The sequence below is a fragment of the Meriones unguiculatus genome, chromosome 3 (genome assembly GCF_030254825.1).
Source record: "Meriones unguiculatus strain TT.TT164.6M chromosome 3, Bangor_MerUng_6.1, whole genome shotgun sequence".
NCBI classification, from domain to species: domain Eukaryota; kingdom Metazoa; phylum Chordata; class Mammalia; order Rodentia; family Muridae; genus Meriones; species Meriones unguiculatus.
The window spans coordinates 32,424,508-32,448,543 of NC_083351.1; the positions used below are offsets into that span (position 1 = coordinate 32,424,508).

Consider the following 24,036-nt stretch of genomic DNA (forward strand, 5'->3'; position numbering starts at 1 on the left):
TATAATACTCTGTTTTACAAACAAACAATATAGAGGCAAAGATGCCTCTGGTCCCCTAAAAATAAAAAACAAATAAAACCGAGAAACAAACAAACAAACAAACAAACAAACGCTGAGAAAGATGAAAGCTGTTTACATCCGGGTACCTTTACCAGTCTGCTGTCAGCTTATAGCTTGCTCTTTACAAGAAAAATTGATGCTTACAAACCTTCCCATTAAAATCTGACCATGCTACCTCTCTTCAGGAAAAGGGCCTCAGGGAAATCAACACTACAAACAAGTTCAACTCATATCATCCCCTGTGTCTGTACCTGTTTGTCTATCTGTTTCTCTCCTATTTTATATTCCCGTCTAAGAATATTGAGTCTGTCCCAAAGCTAAATGCAGTCAACATTTTGTTGATAATACATGAAAAGAGCTTAGAACAGAGATGGACACATTTCTTAACACATCTTGTACTCTGACTATTTCATCTCGTCTATTTTCACAGTACAGTAGTTCCCATACTTTGTAAATGAGTAATGGAGGTCCAGAGAGTTAAAGTCCCTTGTAGGGGACAGCCTGGCTCTTTATCTGGAGTTCAAATGTTAACTGCATAGAACTTTTCCTTAGCCATTTTAGTCTCTGCTATTTTCCCACATAGGACAGCTGTATCTTCTCAAATAGACTATAAACTCTTCCATAAGCTGAAGACCGAAGATCAGATAAGACAACCAGAGTCTAGGGGACTCATGACTCAGACAGCTCACAACTGTATGTAACTCCAATTCCAGGGGCCCTGATATTCTCTGCTTCCATAGGTACTGAATTCACATGCATAAATGCACACACAGAAACACAAACACATTTAGTTAGTAGTAAGTTATTTTTTATTAATAATAAAAACTAATTTAATTCATAGGTTTGTTTTAATCTAATGTCTCAGAGGACATATGACTAATTTAATTCAGGATAAGAGTATACATGGACCCTTCTATTAGCTAGAATCTAAGCTTTCATTCATTCTGACTGAGTACTTGCTATGGTCTGCTCAGCACACAATTGGGACAGGGCCCTCACTGCTTTACAATTCATTAAGTCATCAAATACTTCATGCCTAATACACAGCAGATACTGTTGCAGGTAGGATGAGTAAAGTCTATGTTTCTATTAACTTTTACATTGAAATGGGGATAGATAGTTAAATATACAGTGTATCAGACATGTATGTTTATGAATACTATGGAAAAGGTAAAGCAGAGTTAGGGAAAAGGCAAGCTGATATTAGGTTAGAGTTACAGGTTTTATATAGTGGTCTCTAGTAACATAGTACTTGAGAGGCTAGGGATGCAGCTCAGTTGGCAGAATGCTTGCCTAGCACCACATAAAATACTGGCATAGTGGCTTATGCCTGTAATTTCAACAGTTGGGAGATGAAAGCTGAAGCCAGAGGTTCAAGGCCACTCTTGGCTACACAAAGATGTTAGTTCAGCCTGGGATATACTGACCCATCTAAATATCAAAACAAAAGCTGGGTGTGGTAGCACATACCAGCCTGATCCACCTAATGAGCTCTAGGCCAGCCAACAGTAGAGCAAGACCTTGTCTCAAAAAAGCAAGTCAAGCCTGGTGCAGTGGTGTACTCCTGTAGTCCCAGCTCTCGGGGAGGTAGAGGCAGGCAGACCTCTGTAAGTTCGAGGTCAGCCTGGTCTATAAAGTGAGTGCAGGACAGCCAAGGCTACACAGAGAAACCCTGTCTCGAAAAACCAAACCAAACCAACCAACCAAACAAACAAAAAAACCAACTCCCCTAGAAAACAAAACCAAACTTAAAACAAGCCCCCAAAAGATAACATTTGAATAGCTTTGTGAGGTGGTACATGCCTACAGTCCCAGCTACTGAAGGAGATCATTTGAGCCAGTAATGCAGCTAAGACTTTGTCAGAGAGGCAGAGAGGAGGGGATTTATATGCAGTAATGCGGTAAGACTTTGTCAGAGAGAGGCAGAAAATGATCAGTGCTGAGCCCTGCTAAAAGACTTGGCCATAGATGAAGTAAGTGACCAGTACTGAGCCTTCTGTGTGTGTGGGGGGGGGAGGCTGAAAACATGAGTAGAGAGTCAAAGGGGAATCTGAGAGCAGAAGTAAATATATTTATTTCTTGGTATATATAGTAAATATGTATGATTCTTGTGAATGATTTTTCATTTAGTTTTTTGTATGTTTGTTTTGTTTTTAAGATAGGGTTTCTCTGCGTAGCCCTGGCTGTCCTGGAACTCACTCTGTAGACCAGGCTAGCCGCAAGCTCAGAGATCTGCCTGCCTCTGCCTTCCCAGTGCTGGGATTAAAGGTGTGCACCACCATCACCAGACACTATTTGACCCTCTAAAACAACAGTTTGTTTGTTTGTTTGTTTGTTTGTTTGTTTTTTATTCTGTAATACAGAAATGGTAGGTTTGGAATTTTTCTTCTAATTTCTTTCTATTAATAGTTTTATTTTATTTTGAGCTAGGGTCTTACTATGTAGCTTTTGCTTTCCTGGATCTCACTATGCACAGGCTGAAGCAAGTTCAAGGACAGCCCTAGGTAGATGATGAGGTTTTCACTTGTTTTGCTTTTTCAGAATTCACAGATCTGCCTCCCTCTGCCTGCCAAGTGCTGAGATTAAAGCTGTGCACCAACTGGCAGTCCTTTGCTTTTTACTTTGAAGCAGGCTGGTCTGCAACGTGTGACCTTCCTATGTAGACAGAATTAAAGGCATGAGCCACACACCTCATGATACTTGTACTCTGGGTGAACATTCTTGCCCATATGATGTTCCATCCATCTGAGTTAGGGTTTCTTGCTGCGAGAAAACACCATGACCAAAAAGCAGGTTGAAGAGGAAAGGGTTTCTTTGGCGTACACTTCCACATTGCCCAGGGATGGCATTACCCACAATGGGCTGAGCCCTTCCCCATCGATCACTAATTAAGAAAATGCCTTATGGCTGGATTTCATGCAGGCATTTCCTCAACTGAGGCCCCTTCCTCTCCGAGGACTAACTTATGTTGACATACAAAAGCAGCCACATTTGTATATATTCACTTGTCAAGCACTGTACCTACAGTGTCAACCAACAAGAAGACAAACTCAGCTGAGAACAAGAGAGAGGAAGCACAGAACATTCTGAGGAAAAGATGGTATGAAACAATAATTTAAAAGAAACAGGCACAGACTAGGCAAATGCAGTAGATGACTAGAAAGCATTGAAGACATTGAAATGAGTAGTCATGAATTTAAAATAAGACCATTTACCATAATTTCTCTCCAATCATGCTCAGTTGTATAATCTTAAGTACAAAGTAGTTAGAAAACTGAAATGAAGTAAGGAGAGAGAATGGGTGGGGCGACAATCTATCAATATCTTAGAGAAACCAGCAGCTGAATACGGCAGCATGTACCTGTAATCACAGGATATGGGAGGCTGAAGCAAATTCAAGGACAGCCCTAGGTAGATGATGAGGTTTTCGCTCGTTTTGCTTTTTTTAAGATTTATTTATTTATGAGTGCTCTATGTGTAGAAGGTATCGGATCTCACTATAGATGGTTGTAAGCCACCAGGTGGGTGCTGGGAATTGAACTCAGGACCTCTGGAAGAGCAGCCATTCTCTTAAACACTGAGCTGTCTCTACAGGCCTCTATAATGAGATCTCAAAACAAAACAATGACCCGGTAACAACAGAGACTGGGCTGTGGGTGGAAAAGAACTGGTAACAATAAGAACCAACAGAAAATGAGAATTTCCAGAATGGGGTGTGTGACTGTATATATTGATTCTCTTCACTATCTAAAGTCTGTATTAACGTAACAACGTCCTGTATTGTGCGGTAGATGAGTGCCAGGAATGGGTGGCTTAATGAAGTAACAAATTATAGTCTTTTCATGATTCATTAACTTAATTATCTTCAGTATATTAGCCATTACTAATGGTACAGTAGACGATGACCAAGAAAAAGAATTATTTAACTGATTCCTTCCTTGAGGCTGAAAATGCCAATAACTGTTCCTTAAAGAAAAGAGACCAAGGGCTGGAGAAATGGCTCAGTGGTTAAGAGCACTGTCTGCCCTTCCAAGGGATCCGGGTTCAGCTCCCAGCACCTACATGGCAGCTCACAAGTGTCTGTAAACAGTTCCTGGTGGCAGGTGGTCTGACACCCTCACACCAATGCACATAAAATAAAATTAAATAAATTATTAAAAAAAAAGACCAAGTGTAAGGTCAATGTCTGACAAGAATCTCCTGCCAATAAAGAACTAAAGAACAGTGGTTAACATCAAAGGACCAGAGTTAGAAGAACAGATACGGATGTGGATGTTTGTGACTAGTGACGTCTGCGGAACAGTTGGCTCAAAGGCAAACGGTGTAGGATTACTGAACTAGACTTGCCTTACAATGGCCAGGAGTCTTGGCCATAAATTCAGAGGAGGTACTTTCTGTACTTCATAAAAATTTGAGGAAAACAGAGGAAGAAGCAAGAGGAAGAAGAGATTTGGTAAGGACATTACTCATGGAGGACCATCTGTTGGCTTCTACCTCCAGAATGCAGAGAATACAGGACAGAGACACTTAGCCTTAGTCAGGACACTTTTCACTTTTTTTTTTTGTTGTTGTTGTTGTTATTTTGTTTTGTTTTGTTGTTGGCAGGCTTCTGTCTCTCCTTTAAAGTAAGTTTTCTAAGCTACACAAACCAACCCAACTGAAGCCCAGATCCACTAGACACAGAGAACCTGAAGGCTAGAGAGGAATTGGGCAGACAGCTCTAGTACTTCTCGCTGGCCACTGGAGACACTCTGATGTGGAGAAGGATAGATAGCATCCTGTCAGACAAATGCTTACACTTATCTAAGATTTAGCATCTTGACATGAATTAAAAGAGAAGCTTTTCTTATGTAGGATAATAATTTTGACAAAGGAAACAGAAAGACTGTCAGGCCAGCCTTGTCCCGGTGCTTTATCCTCCCGCCTTTGGAAGTTCTGAACACAAAGGTATTTGGCTCACCTGGGCTGTGGCTGGCACTTTGGGAAAGGGCATTGGTAATGTTAGGCAGTTCATGCCCATAGTTTCCATCCTCCAGGGGACAGATATCCAGGTCATTCCACTTCTGCAGCTGCTGAAGCCAACAGGATTTTTCTTCCAGTTTGCAGTGTGGATTTAAAATTATGCACACCCATAAAGCCCCTAAAAAAACAGAGCAGACCACATGCTTAGTATCCGTGAATAACATGCATGCCTTTGCTTCAGCACACACACAACCCACATGGCCCCAAAGCAAAAACCAAATAACTCATCAGCTTCCTTCTCTCTCAGACATGTGAAACATACACACATACATATATACACACTGCATATAAATATGAATATGATTGCTAAGGTTTTCAGAATTGGCTGAGGGACTAAAACTTGTGAAGCTGTGAACCAAGTGAGTCTTAAGTTTCTGTCAGTTGGTGTGGCCACAGCAATGTAAAAGTTTTCTGTCCTCAGGAGCTGTCTGGTAGGAGAGACGGATGAACACCCATAATGACGTGTCAACATAATGTGTTAGGTTATGGTATGTTCACGATATAGGGCTGGGGAGATGGCTCAGGGGTTAAAATGCTTGCCTTCCCAATGTAAAGACCCAAGTTGAGATCTCTACGGCCTGCCTAAAAGGTAGATGCAGTGGCATGTGCCTGAAATCCAAAAACCATGAAAGCCGTGGTGAGATGTGAGGTAGAGACAGGGGGATCTCTGGAAGCTCGGGCTCGGGCCTGTATGACGAAGTTCCAGGCCAATGAGAAACCTCACCTCAAATAAGTGGAAGGCGCCCAAGGACCAACAGGTTGTTCTCTGACCTCTGCAAGGACGCCATATACACTTGTGCGCGCGCGCACACACACACACACACAGGAGACATATTCAGGGTATAATAGCACACAGAAAAAGGGGCTTAACACAAGGGCAATGTTGGAAGGAACATGTCCAGAAAAGTTTCATAGTTTGGCTAGATTTTTTATCTCTAGGTCCCTCAATTATTATTATTATTATTATTATTATTATTATTATTATTATTATTATTTTGGTTTTTTGAGACAGGGTTTCTCTGTGTAGCCCTGCCTGTCCTGGAATTCACTCTGTAGACCAGGCTGGCCTCAAACTCAAAGATTCGCCTGCCTCCTGAGTGCTGGGATTACAGGCGTGCACCACCACACCTAGCTATAAGTCCCTTAATTATTAAACTAAGAACATAAAAATACCTATTTTATTGGAATATGAACAGGAGAGTTTCATGTGATAAAAATTCTAAAAGATCTAATTTTTTACAGAAAATATCTTAGTATTTTTTTTTCAAAGAAAAATTATTTACATTGACTTGGATTTTGGAACTGCTGATCAAAGTTTGTGATGCCTTAAAACACTACTTTTCCAGTTTTCTGTCACTATGGTGAAATATCACATACTCCAAAGTGTAGTGAGAATTTTTGGTTTCTTTAAAAACACAGAAATGTTATGGGAATATGTTTTTGTTTTAATCCCAGGTGTGGGATAGGAGGCTGCTTCAGACTGTCCACAGCAGATGACTATGATTTGCCTCATGTTCTAGCAGGGGCGTGATTTTGCCAGCGGCAGATAGTTTCTGCAAGTGTATAAAATCTGGACTTCTGAGGTCTCTTAAGAGTATATAAATGCTATAGTCTGGAGAGAAGCTGTGGTGGCTGTTGCTGCTGTTGTTGCTGGTTGCTGTTGGTTGTGGTTTGTTGTGGCTTTTCAAGTGGTTGTTTGTTAGCAAAGAGATGGGAAGAAGAAATTAGATATCCTGTTGGCAAAGATCAACCCTGTTCCAAGGAACTCCAAAACACTAATGATAACACTAAAGTAGTCTAATGATAATGACACCCCCTTTTCCCTCTATCCTTTATCTCTTACTTAGTGTTGGGGGTTGGAAGGGTAGATGAAGGGTGGAGATAAAAGAACCCAATAAATAGCTAAAAAGTCTGCTTATCAGTGGCACCCAGTGTGGGGCTCAAAAGAATGGGAAATCTGGTTTCAAGTGCTGTAGAGGAAATGGCAGGGGAATAAGGAATGAATATTTTGTTTCAAGTCGTCAGCAAAAGGTTTACTGGGGTTTCTGCCTAGGCTATCCCCTGCTTTGTTCCCAGAGGTGATTTTCTGTTTTTACTTCTTCCTATATTCTGTCTCAAAGGAGGCTGGGAAAATGGCTGGGCAGCTGGAAAAATTGTGAGTGGAAAGGGAGAAACCTGAGAAACAAAAAAATGGCTGAAATGGGAACCCAAAGGGTCACTCTATTCTCTCATTTCTAAAAGGCTTGCAGAGTTGGCTGTGCAACAGGAAAGATAACGGGTAGAGATGGAAGCGCTTGGAGAGCGAGCAGCACTGGAAAAGGGAGAAATAAAAGCTCAGACGCAGTGACTGAGCAGGAGGAAAGAAGAAAACAAGCTGTGCTAGAAGGCAGGTCACAGCCCTGACTGGTGCGGCACACCTTCAGTTTCCAGTCCCCGCAGCCCCTGGGTAGGTCAAGGAGCCAGGAACTAGCAAACAGGCAGAAAAACCGCAAGGAAGTATTGTCAGTCTCATGCACCCTGCTGTAGGCAGTGCTACCCTAGACTTGACCAGAGATAAGTCTCTTATCCTATCCCCCAAAATTCAATGTTACAAAACAACTCCTTGAGTTTACTGCCTTTTGCCCCCAGGGACCGTAGGGATGATCTTGGGAAGGAGTGGATTGACTTCCCAAGACTTCATTGTGCATCCAGGAATTACAGATGAGGATTTCAAAGGAGAAATTAAAATTATGGCTTATATAAGAAAAAAAAAGAGAGAAAGATGCAAATTAACATAGGTGTTAATTTCAGCTGTTACTGTTTCCCTACTTTAAAAGCAAAGCCATTCCAGTAGAAAAAACAGGAGGGTTCGGAAATACTGGAAAACATGTGTTCTAGCAAACAGTGGTTAATAATCAGAGGCCAAAATTAAAACTGCAAATGAATGGTACTGAAATAGAAGGTTTGGTGGATACAGGAGCTGATGTAATTATCATTTCACAAAAATCTTGGAATATAGAATGGACACTTCAAATGGTTTATGCACAGTTTCTAGGAACAAAAAAGTTATCTCAAATAAAACAAAGTGTGCAATGGGTTAAATGTGTGGGACTGGAAGGTCAAAATCATAGTGCTTTTTAGTATGTTGAGATTATGTCATTATGGGTAATCAATGAGGATTGGCAAAGAACTTGTAACAACTATTTGGGAGAAATTAATAACAAATATCCTAAAAATAAGCCTTTCCAGTTTGTATAAAGAACTGGATTCCCCAACATACTGTAATGGGAACACCAATTCCTGAAGCATCTACATTCTACACGGATCCAAATTAGTTGGGAATGGCAGGCCATAAATCAGACAAAATAAGCAAAGTAATTCAAAGTCCATATACTTCAGTTAAAAAATCAGAGTTGTATATACTTCTTATGGCATTATTAGATTTTCCTGAATCTCTTAATATAATTACTGACTCTCAATATCTAGACCAAGTTGTTTTGCATATAGAAACTGCTCAGTTTATTCCTGACAATTCAAGAATTAACCTTGCTGTTTATGCGACTGCAATGGCAAGCAGAAATGAAGACTATCCATTGTATATCACCCAATATTTGGTCTCATACAGGCTTGCCAGGTCTACTAGCACAAGGAAATGAAGAGACTGACCAATTATTAATAAGCCTCCAAATTTCACAAAATGCCATGTTAACAGTAAACTTTTTTTTTTTTAAAGAGTGATTTATTTTATGTATATGAGTGTTCTATCTGCATTTACACCTGCCAGAGGAGGGAATCAGTTCACATTATAGATGGTTGTGAGCCACCATGTGGTTGCTGAGAATTGAACTCATGACCTTTGGAAGAGCAGACAGTGCTCTTAACCACTGAGCCATCTCTCCAGCCCAACAGTAGAGTTTTAAAGAAAAAAAATTCTATCACTTGGCAACGAGCCAAGAAACGTATTAAGAAAATGTTCTACTTGTTCTTTGAACAACCAAACTCACTGAAAGTAACCCTAGGGGTACCAAAAGAAGCGAAACCTGGCAGATGGATATGTTTCACTTTGCAGAATTTGGAAAACTAAAGTTTGTACACCATACCATTGATACATAGTCAGGGTTTCAATGGGCAACTGCTTTGAGTTCTGAAAAGGCTGATTCTGTAATTACATATTTACTGGATATAATAGCTATTATGAGTATACTTGTACAAATTAAGAATAACAATACCCCGAATATGTTTTCAGTAAGATGAAGCAATTCTTTGCATACTATAAATTATATTAAAGGCACACCACACAATCCTACAGGACAAGCAGTTGTAGAAAGCACCTTTAAAAATGCTTATGAGGGCTGGAGAGATGGCTCAGAGGTTAAGAGTACTGGCTGATCTTCCAAAGGTTCTGAGTTCATATTCCCAGCAACCACATGGTGGCTCACAACCATCTAGAATGAGATCTGTTGCCCTCTTCTGGGGTGCAGGCATATATGCAGGCAAAACACTAAATAAATAAATAAATAAATAAATAAATAAATAAATAAATTTTTTAAAAAGCTTGTGAAACAAAAAGTCAGAATATAAACTCCCAGGGATAGACAAAACAGTGCTTTGTTAACTTTAAACTTTCTGAATGTTAATAAAAAAGGAACAACAGCAGCAGAGAGAGAGAGAGACACTGGGTTATAGGAAAAACAAAAAACAAAAAACAAAACAATCCCCCCCCCCAAAAAAAAACCCCTATGGAATTAAATCAACCTATACACTATAAAGATATGTTAACATCAGAATGGAAACCTGCAAAAGTTTTGCACTTGGGGATTTGGGTTTGCTTATGAAATGAAAATCTGTGGATTCCATCAAAACTTATAATGATTAGAATTGAGCAGGAGAGGTCTCCTGAAACCTGACCCAAAAAATCATACAGTTCATTGAAAATGTCTCTGTATAATTTCTCACCAAACACATCACAATTAATGGCTTAAAACAGAAATGGGGACCAAAGAACAAATGGGAACTATTTCTTTGACCACCTCACTCTCCTGCACAGGGAAAACAGGTGCTTCTCAAGACTGGCTATGTGGCTGTGTCGGATACTTTCTCAGCCTCCAGTTAGCAATAAGCAGAAATGAAGTGATTTTCCCCCAGTAGGGTCTTGCTAAATTAAACTGTTCAGGCAAGTTGGATTTGAACTTTCCTCGTCCTGACTTATATCTCCCAAATGCTGGAATTATAGCTACCATACCCAGTAATGGAATGCTTTTTAACTTAAGCACAGATAGGGATTTCACAGCCTTTTTCTAAATATTACTTTATTATTATTTATTTACATGTAGATGTATGTAACATCTGTATATGTGCTTGTGCCTGAGATAGGAGGCATCACCTGGATATGGAGTTACAAGTAGTTGTGAGCTGCCTGACATGGGAACCGAACTCGGGTCCGATGCAAGAACAATGTGTGTTCTTAATGACTGAGCCCAGATTTCACAACCTCTTAAAGTACAATGGAATTTTTTTCCCAAACAGAAATGTTTTAAAAGCCACCTAGCCTCAATTTCAGATACTAACTGAAAAAAGTTTGTTTATACTGGTTCAACTCTTATTTTTTTAATTTAAAATTCTATTTGTTTATATTTATTTGTTTTTTACTTTTTGAGACAAGATCTCAGCATACAGTTCTGGCTGACCTTGACCTTTCTATGCAGACCAGGATGTCTTTAAAGTACAGACACCAGCTTTCTCCTGCCTCTTGAATGCTGAGATTTGCACCATGCCTGGCTTGCCATAAAGTACAGAAAAAGAGAAAAAATAGTAGAGTAGAAGGTCAAAGTTTAAATACTAGAGACCTCCTCACACCTGGGTGGTCTGGCTAGAAAGGAGACTCAAGGAAAGCAACAAAAGTGAGGCTAAGGTAGGTATTTTTTTGGGTTTTGTTTTGTAAAGAAAGGGTTTATGTAGCCCCAGTGGCCTAGAACTTAGTAACTGAAGATGATCTTAAATTCCTATTTCTCCTTCTTCTGCCTTCTAAGTGCTGAGATTATGGGTGTGTCCCAGTATACTTGGTTTTATACAGTGCTGAGGATTGAACCTTGGGCCTTGTACATGTTAGGGAAACATTCTATCAGCTGAGCCCCAGATCCTGAGACTAAAAACTAGGTTAGGACATGTGTCATTATACAGCCTCATGAGAAAAAAGAAAAAGCCGGTTCCTGAAATGCTTTCCAGAGTGGACTTATGCTAGTAGTAATAGGGCACCGAGGATTTTAAATCAAAGATGGTTTGATATTTCTTATTTAACTAATTGTGCACTTCATCTGTGGCTTGATTAATAATTATTTTTTTAATTTGGTAAAAATAAAACCTTTACTAAAAATAATACATATTGATGTAAATATTTGCTGTAAAAATGTACATTTATACTTCGGTATTATTTAAAAGATTTATCCAACATGGTCTCTGTTGAAATTAATAAGCACAGTATTTTACTTTCACTTCTAAAATGTACTCTCTCACATATAATCAGAATACTTCCAGGTCTATCTCAGAGCCAGACATATGCAGATTTAAGGGTCATGAGTTAAAATCTCAATAAGCTAAAAGTTTCAGTAACTTTTTTTCAGCATTTCTTCATTGCTTTTCTTCTTTGTTTAGAAGAGTCTGTTTTAAGCTCAAAACAGCATCTTGAAATCCATGATTTAGGTCTAATGCCCTCTTGAAATCTTCCAAAGCTTCATCAAAATACCCCAGCCTATAGCGTATCAAGCCTCTGTTGTAATACGGAACTTCAAGGTTGGGCAGGACTTTTACGGCAGATGTGCAGTCGTCCATGGCTTGATGAAAACCAACGCTGAAGTACTTGGTTTACCCCCTGTTATATGTGGCGGCCAGATCCTCAGGGCTGCATCTGCTCCTGTGACTTGCGCACTGGCCAATGAAAGCAGAGTACAGCTCCTGGGCTTCGGCAAACTTGCCCATGTTGAAGCGAACGAACCTGGACCTGGCTCTCTCCACTCCCTCCGCCTGGCGGCTGGTTGATTGATAATTATTTATGAAAGAAAAAAAAGAGAAGAGAGGAAAACAAAGAGAGGAGAGAGAGAGAGAGAGAGAGCTGAAGCCAAGTGAGGAGGTTTTCTTTCAGCAATGGCTTCTATGTAGGTAACATGACACAGAATCCTTAACAGGAAAGCACACTGCTGTACAAGCAACAAAGTGAGATTAGGAAGCTTCTACAGAGCTTAAAATGTTTCACCAGCTAGAATTAGGAGGACACACACAAACACTGACAGCAAATGTTCACTAATCTAGAGAGCAAGCTGATAGGATACAGGACTTGTGAGGGATAGGGATAGGGACTTACCTAGCTCATCCCAGAGCTGCCTGCACTTGTCTGTCATGCTTGTTCCTTGCTGCCTCCAGAGTGTGAGGCGTGGATCAGCCATAAATTGCTCAGTTATAAGTGTCAGCATCCTGGCTCCATTAGAATCTCTCATCCGGAGCATCTCTCGAACCTAAAATATAAGGAGGGACAAGTGACTAGTAATTGCGTAGCATAGAAAATGACAAGGTGAAGGATGGAGAACAGGTGGAAAAGATGCTGTACTTCTGTAGCATATTTAAGAGACAGAAAGTCTCTCAACTCTGTAAGTGACATTCCTACACATATCAAAAAAGCCTGTTATATATAATGTGATACCTCTTCAAACACACTAGGATGGCTGGAATAAAAGAATAACAACAGTACTGGCCTAGATGTCAAGAAATCTCGGAAAATTGTCTACATAGAACTTGTATAAGAATGTTAATAGCAGGCTGGAGAGATGGCTCAGAGGTTAAGAGCACTGGCTGCTCTTCCAGAGGTCCTGAGTTCAATTCCCAACAACTATATGGTAGCTCACAACCATCATGTCTGGTGCCCTCTTCTGGAGTGCAGGTGTACATGCAGACAGAGCATTGTATACATAATAAATAAATCTTAAAAAAAAAAAATGTTCATCTTGTCGGGCAGTAGTGGTACCCGTCTTTAATTCCAGCACTCAAGAGGCAGAGGTGGTGGATCTCTGTGTGTTCAAGGTCTACAAAGTGAGTCCAAGCCAGCCAAGGTTACACAGGAAAACCCTGCCTTGGAAAAAAAAAAAAAGAATGTTAATAGCAACATTTTTCTTTTTTAGAGTAGCCAATGTAATACAAGTGTCCACCAACAGACAAAGGATAAATATAATGGACTGTTACTTAAACATAAAGATAACCTTTAAAGTATCTGGCCAAGAAGTAAAAGAAGTCAGTCACAAACTGCGCCCACACTTTCACACATGTATATTTTTATTATTTGAAAGTCTAGAATAGGGGGAATTATAAAGACAGAAAGTAGATTGGAGGTTATTACTGAGAACTAGGGTAGGTAAGAGGACACGGAGGATAAGAGAGAGTGTTAGTATGGAGATAAGGCTGGTATCTGATCTAGTTACTCTGTGTTGAATGCCCAGACTAATTGCATTTTATAAAACAACAGTTTGGTCCATGTTGAGTGCTAATGCTGATGCAGAAGAGTCCACTTCTTGTTTCTGCAAATAAGTAGCTACCATCTGCTCAGCATAAACCAAGGGCACATGCTGATACGACACATTTGTGCAAAACATTACCACCCGTGAACTTAACAAATCAGGAACATGGATGTTAAAACCATGTCAAAAAAAAAAAAAGCAGGTGAACTTATGGAAAACAACAGTTACCAACAGATGCTGCAATCTCCTTACCTGGGCCAAATAAAAAAGGGGACACTTAATAATGGGGTGCAGGGACACCTGCTAATCATCAGCACACCACCTGACAAAAACTATCAGCAGGTGAACAAACTCTTGACTGGGGGCTTCAGCTCAGCTTGACCCCTCTGCTTAATGCCTGCTTAGACTGCTGCTCTTCTAACCTGGCTCTCCATCTTGAACTAGCTCTGTACTTGGAATCTGCTCTGCATCCTAGAACAGTTCTGGGCTCTCATGTCAATATCTTCATGTATGTGTACCTGTATATGCATATGTATGTACGTTTGTATGAAAGTTAGAGAATGACCTTGCCTGTTGTTCCCCAGATACACTTCATCTTTTGTATCATGTCTCAGTGGCCTGGAACTCTGCTAAGTAGGCTACACCCATTAACCAATGAACTCCAAGGATCCAGCATTTCCACTTCCTATTTTACCAGCACTGCAAGGAATTGACTGCAAGTGAGGTTACCAATTGAATCATCTTCCCAGACCCTCATGTTAATATTTTATCTAACCCCCTTGAGTGACTCTCTTTGCATGTGTCTGTTCTCTATGTTTGACTTCAGAGAGGCCTCACTGACCACTATAACTCAATCTTTTTGTAACAACAACAAAAAGAGTTAAAGCATCTGCTTCTCCCAGCTCAAGCATGCATACTTACATACATACATACACATACACACATACATACAATATAGGTACATAAACACACATACATATGTAAAATGATAGACAATAGATAGTATGTCTATAAAACTGGGATGATATATAATGTGTGATCTTAGAATTAATATTAGTAATTAGGTTGAAATGAAAGAAACTGTGGGGCCAGTGTCAGATAAAGATACTCTGCTCAAGCTTGGTGACTGAATTCAATCCCTGGAACTCAGAAAAAGGAGGAAACAGAGAACTGATTCCATATAGTTATGCTCTGGGTGCTACACTCATGTCCTAAAAATCCTCCCTGTAAAATATGTTTTAAAGAAACCCTGCGACTATAATGTGAAATCAGTACTAGCTGTTAAATCAAGACCAACAAAATTGACATCACCTCTGAATTTATTGGTTTTTTTTTGTTTTGTTTTGTTTTTTTAAATAAAATTGATGCTGTGTTTCTTTAAAAAACACAGACATAGTTTAAGAATATATTTTTGTTTTAATCCCAGTTGTGGAGATATGGGGCTGCTTCATAGCAGCTGACTATAATTTGCCTCATGTTCCAGCAGAGGCGTGATTTTGCCAGTTGCAGATAGTTTCTGCAACTGTGTGATGACTGGTATTCAGGGGACTTTTCAGAGGGTATGTAGATGCTAGGGCCCTGAGAGGCATGGTGAGTTATTGTTGGGTTGTTGTTCGGTCATTGTTGGGTTGTTGTTGGTTGCTGTTGTTAGTCATGCACAAAAACAAGAAAAATAAAGTAGATATCCTGACCACGAAGATCAAACTTGCTCCAAGGAATTCAAAGGCCCTAATCAGCAGGGAATAGTCTAATGAAAACATCACCCCCTTTCTGACTTTATTCATGGATCTCTTTCCTTCCCTCTCTACTCTTTTTTCTCCCTTATCTAGGGTTTTGGGGGTTGAAAGGATGGAAGAAAATGGGTAGAAAGGGAGAAAGAAAGAAGAAGCCACAAAGTAGCAAATACAGGCTACAAATACAGTTTGTTTCTGAAGCAGCTCACTTATGACTGACAGGTAATAGCATAAAGTTCTTTTCCAAGGTGATGAGAATGTTGACTGTGGTGATGACTCTATACTAAGTACTGTGAATAAACCAGCCCTAAAACACTAAACCCCACAAACCCACTGAACTGCACACTTGGGTCTTGCACATGCTAGGCAAGTATTCTACCTCTGACCTGTATCTCCAGCCAAAACTGTACTGGCTATATGGGTAAACCAAACAGTACATATGGTATATCCCAGTAAAGTGTAAATGGAAAGAGAGAGAAAACAAACAACAAAAACAAATCCAGCCTGCCTAGCACAGGTACCTCCAGTTTCAAAATAGTCTCTTGTGGAACACTGTTGAAACTCTAGTCTCTGAAGATTCACCAGACAGCTTTTGATTCATAGCAAAGAGAAGACAGTTCCTTGCTAAAGTTCTCCAGCACTATTGGCTCATTTAGAGAGTAAAGCAGAAAGAATAGACTACCAGAGGAAAGGTAGTTGGACTCCATGGAATAACCTGCTCATGAGGCTCTGCTTACCTTGTCTCCTGCTAGGTTTTAAGCACTCTGTACAGCTAGATATACTGGAAGGCAGAAGTGTGATGAGCCCAGTTTATTTAACATTTGAAAGAAAGAAAAACAGGTGTAGGGGCGGAAGGAAGGGAGAAAGGAAGGACAGAGGGAGGGAGGGAGGGAGGGAGGGAGGAAGGAAGGAAGGAAGGAAGGAAGGAAGGAAGGAAGGAAGGAAGAAGGGAAAAAAAGAAAGCCAGCCTTTTTATTTCTTACCTTGGCAAACATTGAATTGAGCTGCTTTCCAGAGCCATAGTAACCTCCCTGGGAGAGAAAAAGCTTCACTTGTTCTTTGACCTGTTCTTCATCCAAGTGCCAACAGTTTTCATCATCAATGCTGGCCCCAGCTGTGGGGTCAGGGGCGCCTGTGAAGAATGGGAATGATGGCACACTGTGAGCATATAGATGCAGATAGTCAGTGCTTTGCAACTGTGCAAGACTTCAGAAATGTAAGATGCATGCTAGTTTTACATTAACAGAAGTCATAGTTGTAGTCTTCTCAGGTCTGTAAGATGCATGCTAGTTTTACATTAACAGAAGTCATAGTTGTAGTCTTCTCAGGTCTATTACTACTCAAAAGCCTAGAATGAAATACAAATATTCTGCTGGATGCTGGTGCATGCCTTTAGTATCAGCACTTGGGAGGCAGAGGCAGGTGGATCTTTATGAGTTCGAGGCCAGCCTGTTCTACAGACCAAGTTCAGGGCAGCCAGGGCTATACAGAAAAATCCTGACTGATAACAATAACAATAACAACAAAAAGAAATACACATGTGCTGTTGTTAAATATATATTTGGACTATATTTCATGGCATACAACTATTTTTTAAAAGATTTTCCATTTATGTGTATGGGTGTTTTGACTACACGTACATCTGTATATCACATGTGTGTGCAGTGCCTGCAGAAGCCAGAAGAGGACATCAAATCCTGTGGAACTAGAGTTACAATTATTAGCTGCCATGGGAGTGCTGGGAATCAAACCCAGGTCTTCTGTTGATCATGTCATGCAACTTTAAAGCCCTTGGAATTTTCAAAGTGGTGTTTTTCTGTGTGCTAATGAGTTGCTGGTGGCAGCTGAGACAAGCTAGAGCTTCAGGACTGGCTCTGCTCACCCAGGTAGAGATCTGCCTATGTGTAAGACTCTAATGAGGAGGACGAGGACATAGAATTTGCAGAATAGACCATGGGGGAGCATTCTCAGGAGCAGCGTGCCTGGAGAAAGTATAGAAGCACAGCCTCTCCTGGCAAATGCTTCGTCCTGTGTATTTTTCAGTTGTACCTTTGATAATATAAAGAACCAGCAAATGTAAGTAAAATGTTTCCCTGGTTCTGTGGCCTACCTCAGCAAATTAATTGAGTGTGGGAACCTTGATGTATGGTGATTCAGTCTGCCAGTTAAAAGCTAAAACAGCGCAGGGCATGAGACTGGGAGAATTGGGGAACAGTTCCGGAGACCGAGCCGCCACCATGTAGTCTTACACCATCTCCAGGTAGTTAGTACTAAAAATGAATTATATTAGAGGATGTGTTGGTGTCTACTGTAAAACTGGTCACTGTAAAGTTGGTGTGCAAAGAAAAAAGTTCCCAAATAGTTGACCATAGCTGTATTCTGAGGGTATGGGAGGGGAAACTGAGTTTGTTTCTCCTCTGTATCTTCAACACAGAAGGAAAAATCGTAACATTTCCCCCCCCTAGGAAAGCAGTATTTATTACCTTGCTTTCTCCTCTGTCAAGTTCAAATTTGTATTAACATACATACATTACTTTAAAAGCTAAAAATATTTTTTAGAACATAAAACTGTATTTTTTTTTAGCTAGGTATGGCAATGTAAGCCCCTGGAAATGGCAGAGTGGCCAGGCCCTGCCCTACAGGAAGGAAGAAAGGAAAGAAGGAAGGAAGGGAGGGAGGGCAGGCTCCACCTCCCTCCCCCCAAGAAACCCTATATAAAGCCTGCGTTTGGCTCAGTTCTCTGCTGCTCTTGCTCATCCAAGCAGAGGCAGCATCCTGCTGTATTTTGCCCTCCCTATAAATGTATTGTGAGGTTTGTTGTGTGGTGTGACTTTGTGGTCTCCCTTGGCTCCCGACTCCCAGGATACCTTTCTACTCCTAGCTGTAATACTTACAGTGGTGGTACATAATATGTAATCCCTAGCACTCAGGAGGTAGAAGCAGATGGATCAGGAATTCAAATCCATCTTTGATTATTGTGAATTTAAGGACAGCCTGGGTTACATGAGATGTTTTAACAAATAAACATACTATATTTCACCATAAAACTATTTTCTAGAGCACAGTGCGGTTTCCTAAAGCTATAGGTGTGGTGACGTGATTTTATAAACTTGTATTAGAGTTGTCCTTCTTATCTGGGCTTACCTCAGGAAACCACTTAAGACACAGCTACCCAGTTATTCACGACAGTCTTCTCCTGAAAGTCTGTGGGCTCCTTGCTCACACTTCACTCCCTAGCTAAGTTTGGATAAACAATTTATTAGCACAGTGTTTGTAACTGTCAGGGCAATTATTTTGGACATGATTTTGGAATGTTTAGGAACCAAATCCGTATCTCAGCTGAGAAGGAACTGAGATAAATTAGGTTAAGCCAAGGACTGGGTTTCTGGGTACTTTGGGTCTAAGGACTGAGCAAACACTGGTCTAGCAGCAGAGCAGAGGTGGTTGGACCAATTATAATTCTAGGTGATTCCATTAGGAGGTGAGAAAGCAGATTTAGGAACCTGCCTAAGAAGAGATCTGGCCTTAATCAACTGGCTGGAAGTAAAGAATGGTATCTCTCAGGATTTGAGAAGGTTTGAAGAAAAGTAGAAAAGTAGAGAACACTCTGAATCCACATGGTCATAGCAGTTGTGGAAAAAATCAGGCACATTAGATAACACCTAGTACGCTGCTACAGAATGATCTGCTAAGATAGGGCTAGGTCACTGCGAAGAAAAGAAAAGCGCGTAAGTCAACATTTAGGTAAGATACAACAGAAAATCGGTGTGACTGTTAAAGACTATTACAGTCATCTGAAAAAAGCATGAAATGGCAAGAGGCTCCACAGAGGGTGTGTGTGTGTGTAACACGTGGTCTTTCTCTGTTGACAAGGCTGGCCTCAATTTCATGATGTAGACAAAACTGGCTCTGAACTCTGGATTCTCCTTCCTTGGCCTTCCAAGTACTGGAATTACAGGTGTGTAGCATCATGCTCAGAACCACAGAATATTTCATGAGACAGTATCATTTGTTTTAAAAAGATTTATTTATGTAGATGGGTATTTTATCTGCATGTATGTCTGCATATCAGAAGAGATCTGTGTGAACAATCCCAGTGATATGGGACTACAGTTATAGATGGTTGTGAGCCACCATGTGGGTGCTGGGAATTGAACCCGGGTCCTCTGGAAGTGTGGCCAGTGCTCTTAACCACTGAGCCATCTAACCCCAACAGTTTCATTTATTAAACAAACATTTAGCCAGATTCGGTAATATGTGCTTTTAATCCCAATAATTGGTAAGGCCCTGGAAGAAGGGTCCCTTTGTTCAAGAATTCTGGCTGAAGCAATATAGTGAGATCTTACTTCAAAAACAAACCATAACAGAGCTAGCCAATAATCAGTGTTTACTAAGAGCCTAATATGTACCAGAATTTGTGTCAAATACTAATAGTTAGTGAAAAACAAAACTGATACAATCCATTTCCTCCTGGAGGCTTTGGACTATTGGGGGGGGGGAGGAAGAAGGAGGGAGGGAAGGAGAGAAAACAAAAAATCATTCATATTTTCCTGTTATGCTGAAGACTGAACCCAGAGCACAAACTACTTCTGCAGTTCTTCACACATACACATACACACTTCTATGTGGAAAGAGAGGCCACAGTAGTCTTAAAAATGACACTGGAGGAGTGAATGGAAGGCTGCCTGGCACAGAGTGGCCGAAATACCGAGTGTATTTTTTGTTCAAAGACAGCATGAAGTCATAAACTCCAATATAATTAAACACAATTGTAGTGGGAGAAGAGAAGATAGTCTCTCAAGGGAAAATCATGTAATGTAGGCCAAAGCTAGTTCATGCAATGTTTTGTAAGCCAAAGAAATGTGGATTTCTTCCTAATAGTAATAGGAGACCAATGCAGGATTTTAGATAAGAAATGATATGGCCTGGCAGTGGTGGTGCATAACCTTTAATCCCAACCCTTGGGAGGCAGAGGCAGGCAAAAATCTCTGCGTTCAAGACCAAGTCTACAGAGTTAGTTCCAGGACACTCAGAGCTACTTAATGAGACCCCTGTTTCAAAAGCAAACAAACAAAAGAGATGATGTGACAGTATCTGCAGTTAGGGAAAAATCACTTGGGATGGCTCTACAAAAGACAGGATAAAGGGCAATCTAGGAGAAAAATCGTAATGGTTTAATTTAGGGTGATGGTGCTATAGAAATGAAAACTATGAATATTTAAGATGAACGGATGTTTCAGTGGAATGCATATAGAAAAAATATGTTAAAGATGAATACAGGTTTGTATCAGTGTCTGGAGCATAGTGCTAATCATTGTGGTGGTAAATAAGCAGAAGAATAAGAATAAGCAAGTTTGAGAAAGTTAACTCTGTCATGGCACAGCTCCCACGGTAGAACACTTGCCTAACATACAAAAGGCCATCAGTCCAATCCCTGGCACCACCCAAAATTTAAAAAGGTAAGATCTTGGAATATCTCTGTGTGGATATATAAAGCTCACGGGAGCTGGACTGGGAAAATGAATCTGTGTATCATGACAAATAGATGACATCTGAAATCAAGGGTGTAGCTGAAAATTTGTCTACAGAGATCACATAAAATGAGATAAAAAAAAGATAAATGCCTACCTTCAAGAGTCAGATAGAGGAGGGGGAATATTTAGGAGTAAGTGAGCAGAACGACTTAAATTAGGTAAGCAAGTTTACAAACTGGGGTTTACTAACTGGCTTCGTTATCTGTCCACTATCTCTCAGTCCATACCTATTGATTTAAATTACATTAAATTAAAATGTTCTTATATAGGTTTGTTGGTTTGGATATTTGAGCCTTCTCATAGAAAGAATGAGAATGAGGTGATTGACCTTCTAGTACTGGTAACATGTCAAAGTACATGACACTTTAGTGTGATAGTCCTTGGGGTGATCAGAGGATAAAATGGGAGGGATATCTCCCATAAATAATTATTAATCAAGCCACAGATGAAATGCACAATTAGTTAAATTAGAAGTATCACACCATCTCTGATTTAAAATCCTCTGATTGTCTACATTACTATTCAGATAAGTCTACTCTTTCAGGAATTGGCTTTTTCTCAAGAGGCTATATAATCACACATGCCCTAAGGGAGCATGGAGGTCTGAGGAACCATCCCACCAGTCTTTGCTCCTCGATTAAGAGTTCATACAGTTAAAGCTTTGAACTTGCTGTGAAGTGAGAATAACCTTAAGTTCTTGACTCTTCTGCTTCAACTTTTCAAGTACTGGGATTATAGGTGTGGCCACTGTACCGGTCCTTTTGTTCTTAAACATCTTTTTGAATTATAAAAGTAGTATATACTTTCTACAGAAATTACACCAAAGCATTAAAAAAAAATAAACAAACATAAAATACCATAGTTTACCACGATTAATGCCTGGGCCATGGTGGTACACAGAGGCAGGAGGATCTCTTGAGTTCAAGGCCAGCCTGGTCTGCAGAATAAGTTCTAGGCCAGCCAGGGCTACACAGAGAAACACTGTCTCAAAAAAAAAAAAAAAAAAAAAAAAGGAAAAAATAGAAATGAACTAAATTCTTTTTAATTTAGCTAAGGACCTAACTCAGGTCCTTGAACATGTCAGGCCAGAGCTCTATCACTGACCTACACCCTTAGATCTTAAACATCTATTATAACATAAATTATGAAAACTGCACAATATATAGTATAGATTATTACATAGTGATTAAAACTGTGTAGCTACCAACAAAGTCAAGAAGTAAAATGCTATCAACACTTCATGCCAAAACATCTACAGAGTAGAAATGAATTGCTTTCAGAAACTAAGGGCTGCCAGGCAGTGGTGCATGCCTTTAATACCAGCATTCAGGAGGCAGAGGTAGGTGTATCTCTATGAGTTCAAGGCCAGCCTGAGCAAGTTTCAGGACAGCCAAAGGTATACAGAGAAACCCTGTCTTTTTAAAAAGAAAACTGAAAGGGGAAAAAAAAAAAGAAAAAAAAAAAAGGAAAGGAAACTAAGAGTTAATCACAGTTGTTTGGACAGTATTACTGATTAAGGTTAGATTATTACAACAGAAAAATTCCAACCAACCTCTTAAAATACAATAAAGCAACACAGCAAGCGAGGAAAGGGTTGCTTTTAAGAGTGGTTGTGAAAAAGTTAACATTTTTGTTTTTTGAGACAGGGTTTTTCTGTGTAAAAAGTTAACATTTTTGAGACAGGATTTTTCTGGGTAGCCTGTCCTGGACTCGATTTGTAGACCAAATTGGCCTTGAACTCACAGCAATCCCCCTGCCTCTGCCTCCCCAAGTGCTGGGTACCATTGTGCCTGGCAAAGTTAAGTTTTTTAAATCAAGAAAGTGTTATACAATTACCATTCACTTGGTTGATCTCTGAACTGGAGGACAGGATCTCGTCTGCCAGCTTCTGTGCAGTGGGAAGAACTTCCGTGTGGTGTGCTGTGATTAAATACTGAATAAACTTCTGTAGCTGGTCCCTATTCATCTGGAAGAGGGTTTCTGAGATAGGAAGACGAAGTTTGACTTGGTCTGGCTTCCGGATCCTGTAGAGTGAGAGTGCTACCACGTGAGCACAGTAGAATATGTCCTTATTCCCACAGCCACAGGTCACAGATGTGATTTTGCATCGATCAAAACTGATTGCAACTTTGTAAGTCACTGCTGGTTCAGAAGCAGTGGCTGGTTCAGTTACTGTGCCACTCAGATGAAAGCCTGGGGAAGCAAAGAGAAACATCTTGTTTAGAGTCTTTAGTTTAAACTTAGGGGGTTTAGTCATTTGCAATTCAGTGAGGTCTCCTGCACAGGTAGTGAGATCTGCCTGGACCAAGCTCAGTGAGGGAGACTTATGGACCTTCCTCAAGGAACACACCATCCAGAAAAACAAGAATCCTTTATCTTGGATTGAATCTCTTGGACTAATGAAAAAACTTTTAATATACTTTTGTACATATTTTTCCGGAAGGAGATTTCTTAGTTTTCATTGCAGTCTCAAATGGCTAAAAAAGAAACCCTTAAAAGTTAAGAATAGTAGATTTTGAACTTAAATTCGTGATAAAGACAAGTCCACAAACAACACTTGCACAATCTAGAGTGGTTTGAGTACTATAAATGAGATTAAAAAACATTCAATAAGGAAGAACAGAAGAAAGAATAAGTATGATTAAGGACATTTCATCCTAAAAAAAAAAAAAAACAAAACCCACAATTCCAAAAATGGTGACCATTTGGAACAACCAAAAAGCAAGAAACCTAAGATACAGAGAACTTGGTAAAAGGATCCTATAGTATCACGTTTCTATTCACAAAGCACACAACAACAAAACCAATGAAATACAGAAAGAACGCTTTCTTTCTTTCTTTATTTTGAAATAAGGTGTTGTGTAGCCTAGGATATCTCCCACTCATTATGTAGTCAAGGATGACCCTGGAACCTGATCCTCCAGCCTCCACCTCTCTGAGTGTGCCAGTGCCCCCAGTCTCCTGCTTGTACAGCAGCCACTTCATCAGCTGAGCTATCTCTTCAGTTGGAGTACAGTGTTCTCTTAACAAAAAAAGTAACAGAACCAACACCAAGTGTTGCCCAACACTCACAGGAAAACCCAACTACTTTATAATATTTTTCTATGTATCTGTGATGAATTCTTCACTCACCTTTTCCTCAATAGCAGGCACCTGTAAAAATCAAATCAAAACAACTCCATGTATATCATAAAGCCATCCTATTTA

General features: G+C 40.0%; 1 protein-coding gene across 1 annotated transcript in view; it reads right to left on the bottom strand.

Annotated features, from left to right (window-relative positions):
• Zswim5 (zinc finger SWIM-type containing 5) overlaps positions 1–24,036 on the bottom strand; it is a 112,454-nt gene that overhangs the window by 20,328 nt on the left and 68,090 nt on the right. The window contains exons 2-5 of the mRNA XM_021633421.2: positions 22,666–23,022; positions 16,279–16,427; positions 12,419–12,569; positions 5,021–5,200 (exon numbers count right to left, since the gene is read on the bottom strand). Of these exons, the coding sequence (XP_021489096.1) occupies positions 5,021–5,200; positions 12,419–12,569; positions 16,279–16,427; positions 22,666–23,022 (837 nt within the window). The remainder of the gene's footprint in view (positions 1–5,020; positions 5,201–12,418; positions 12,570–16,278; positions 16,428–22,665; positions 23,023–24,036) is intronic.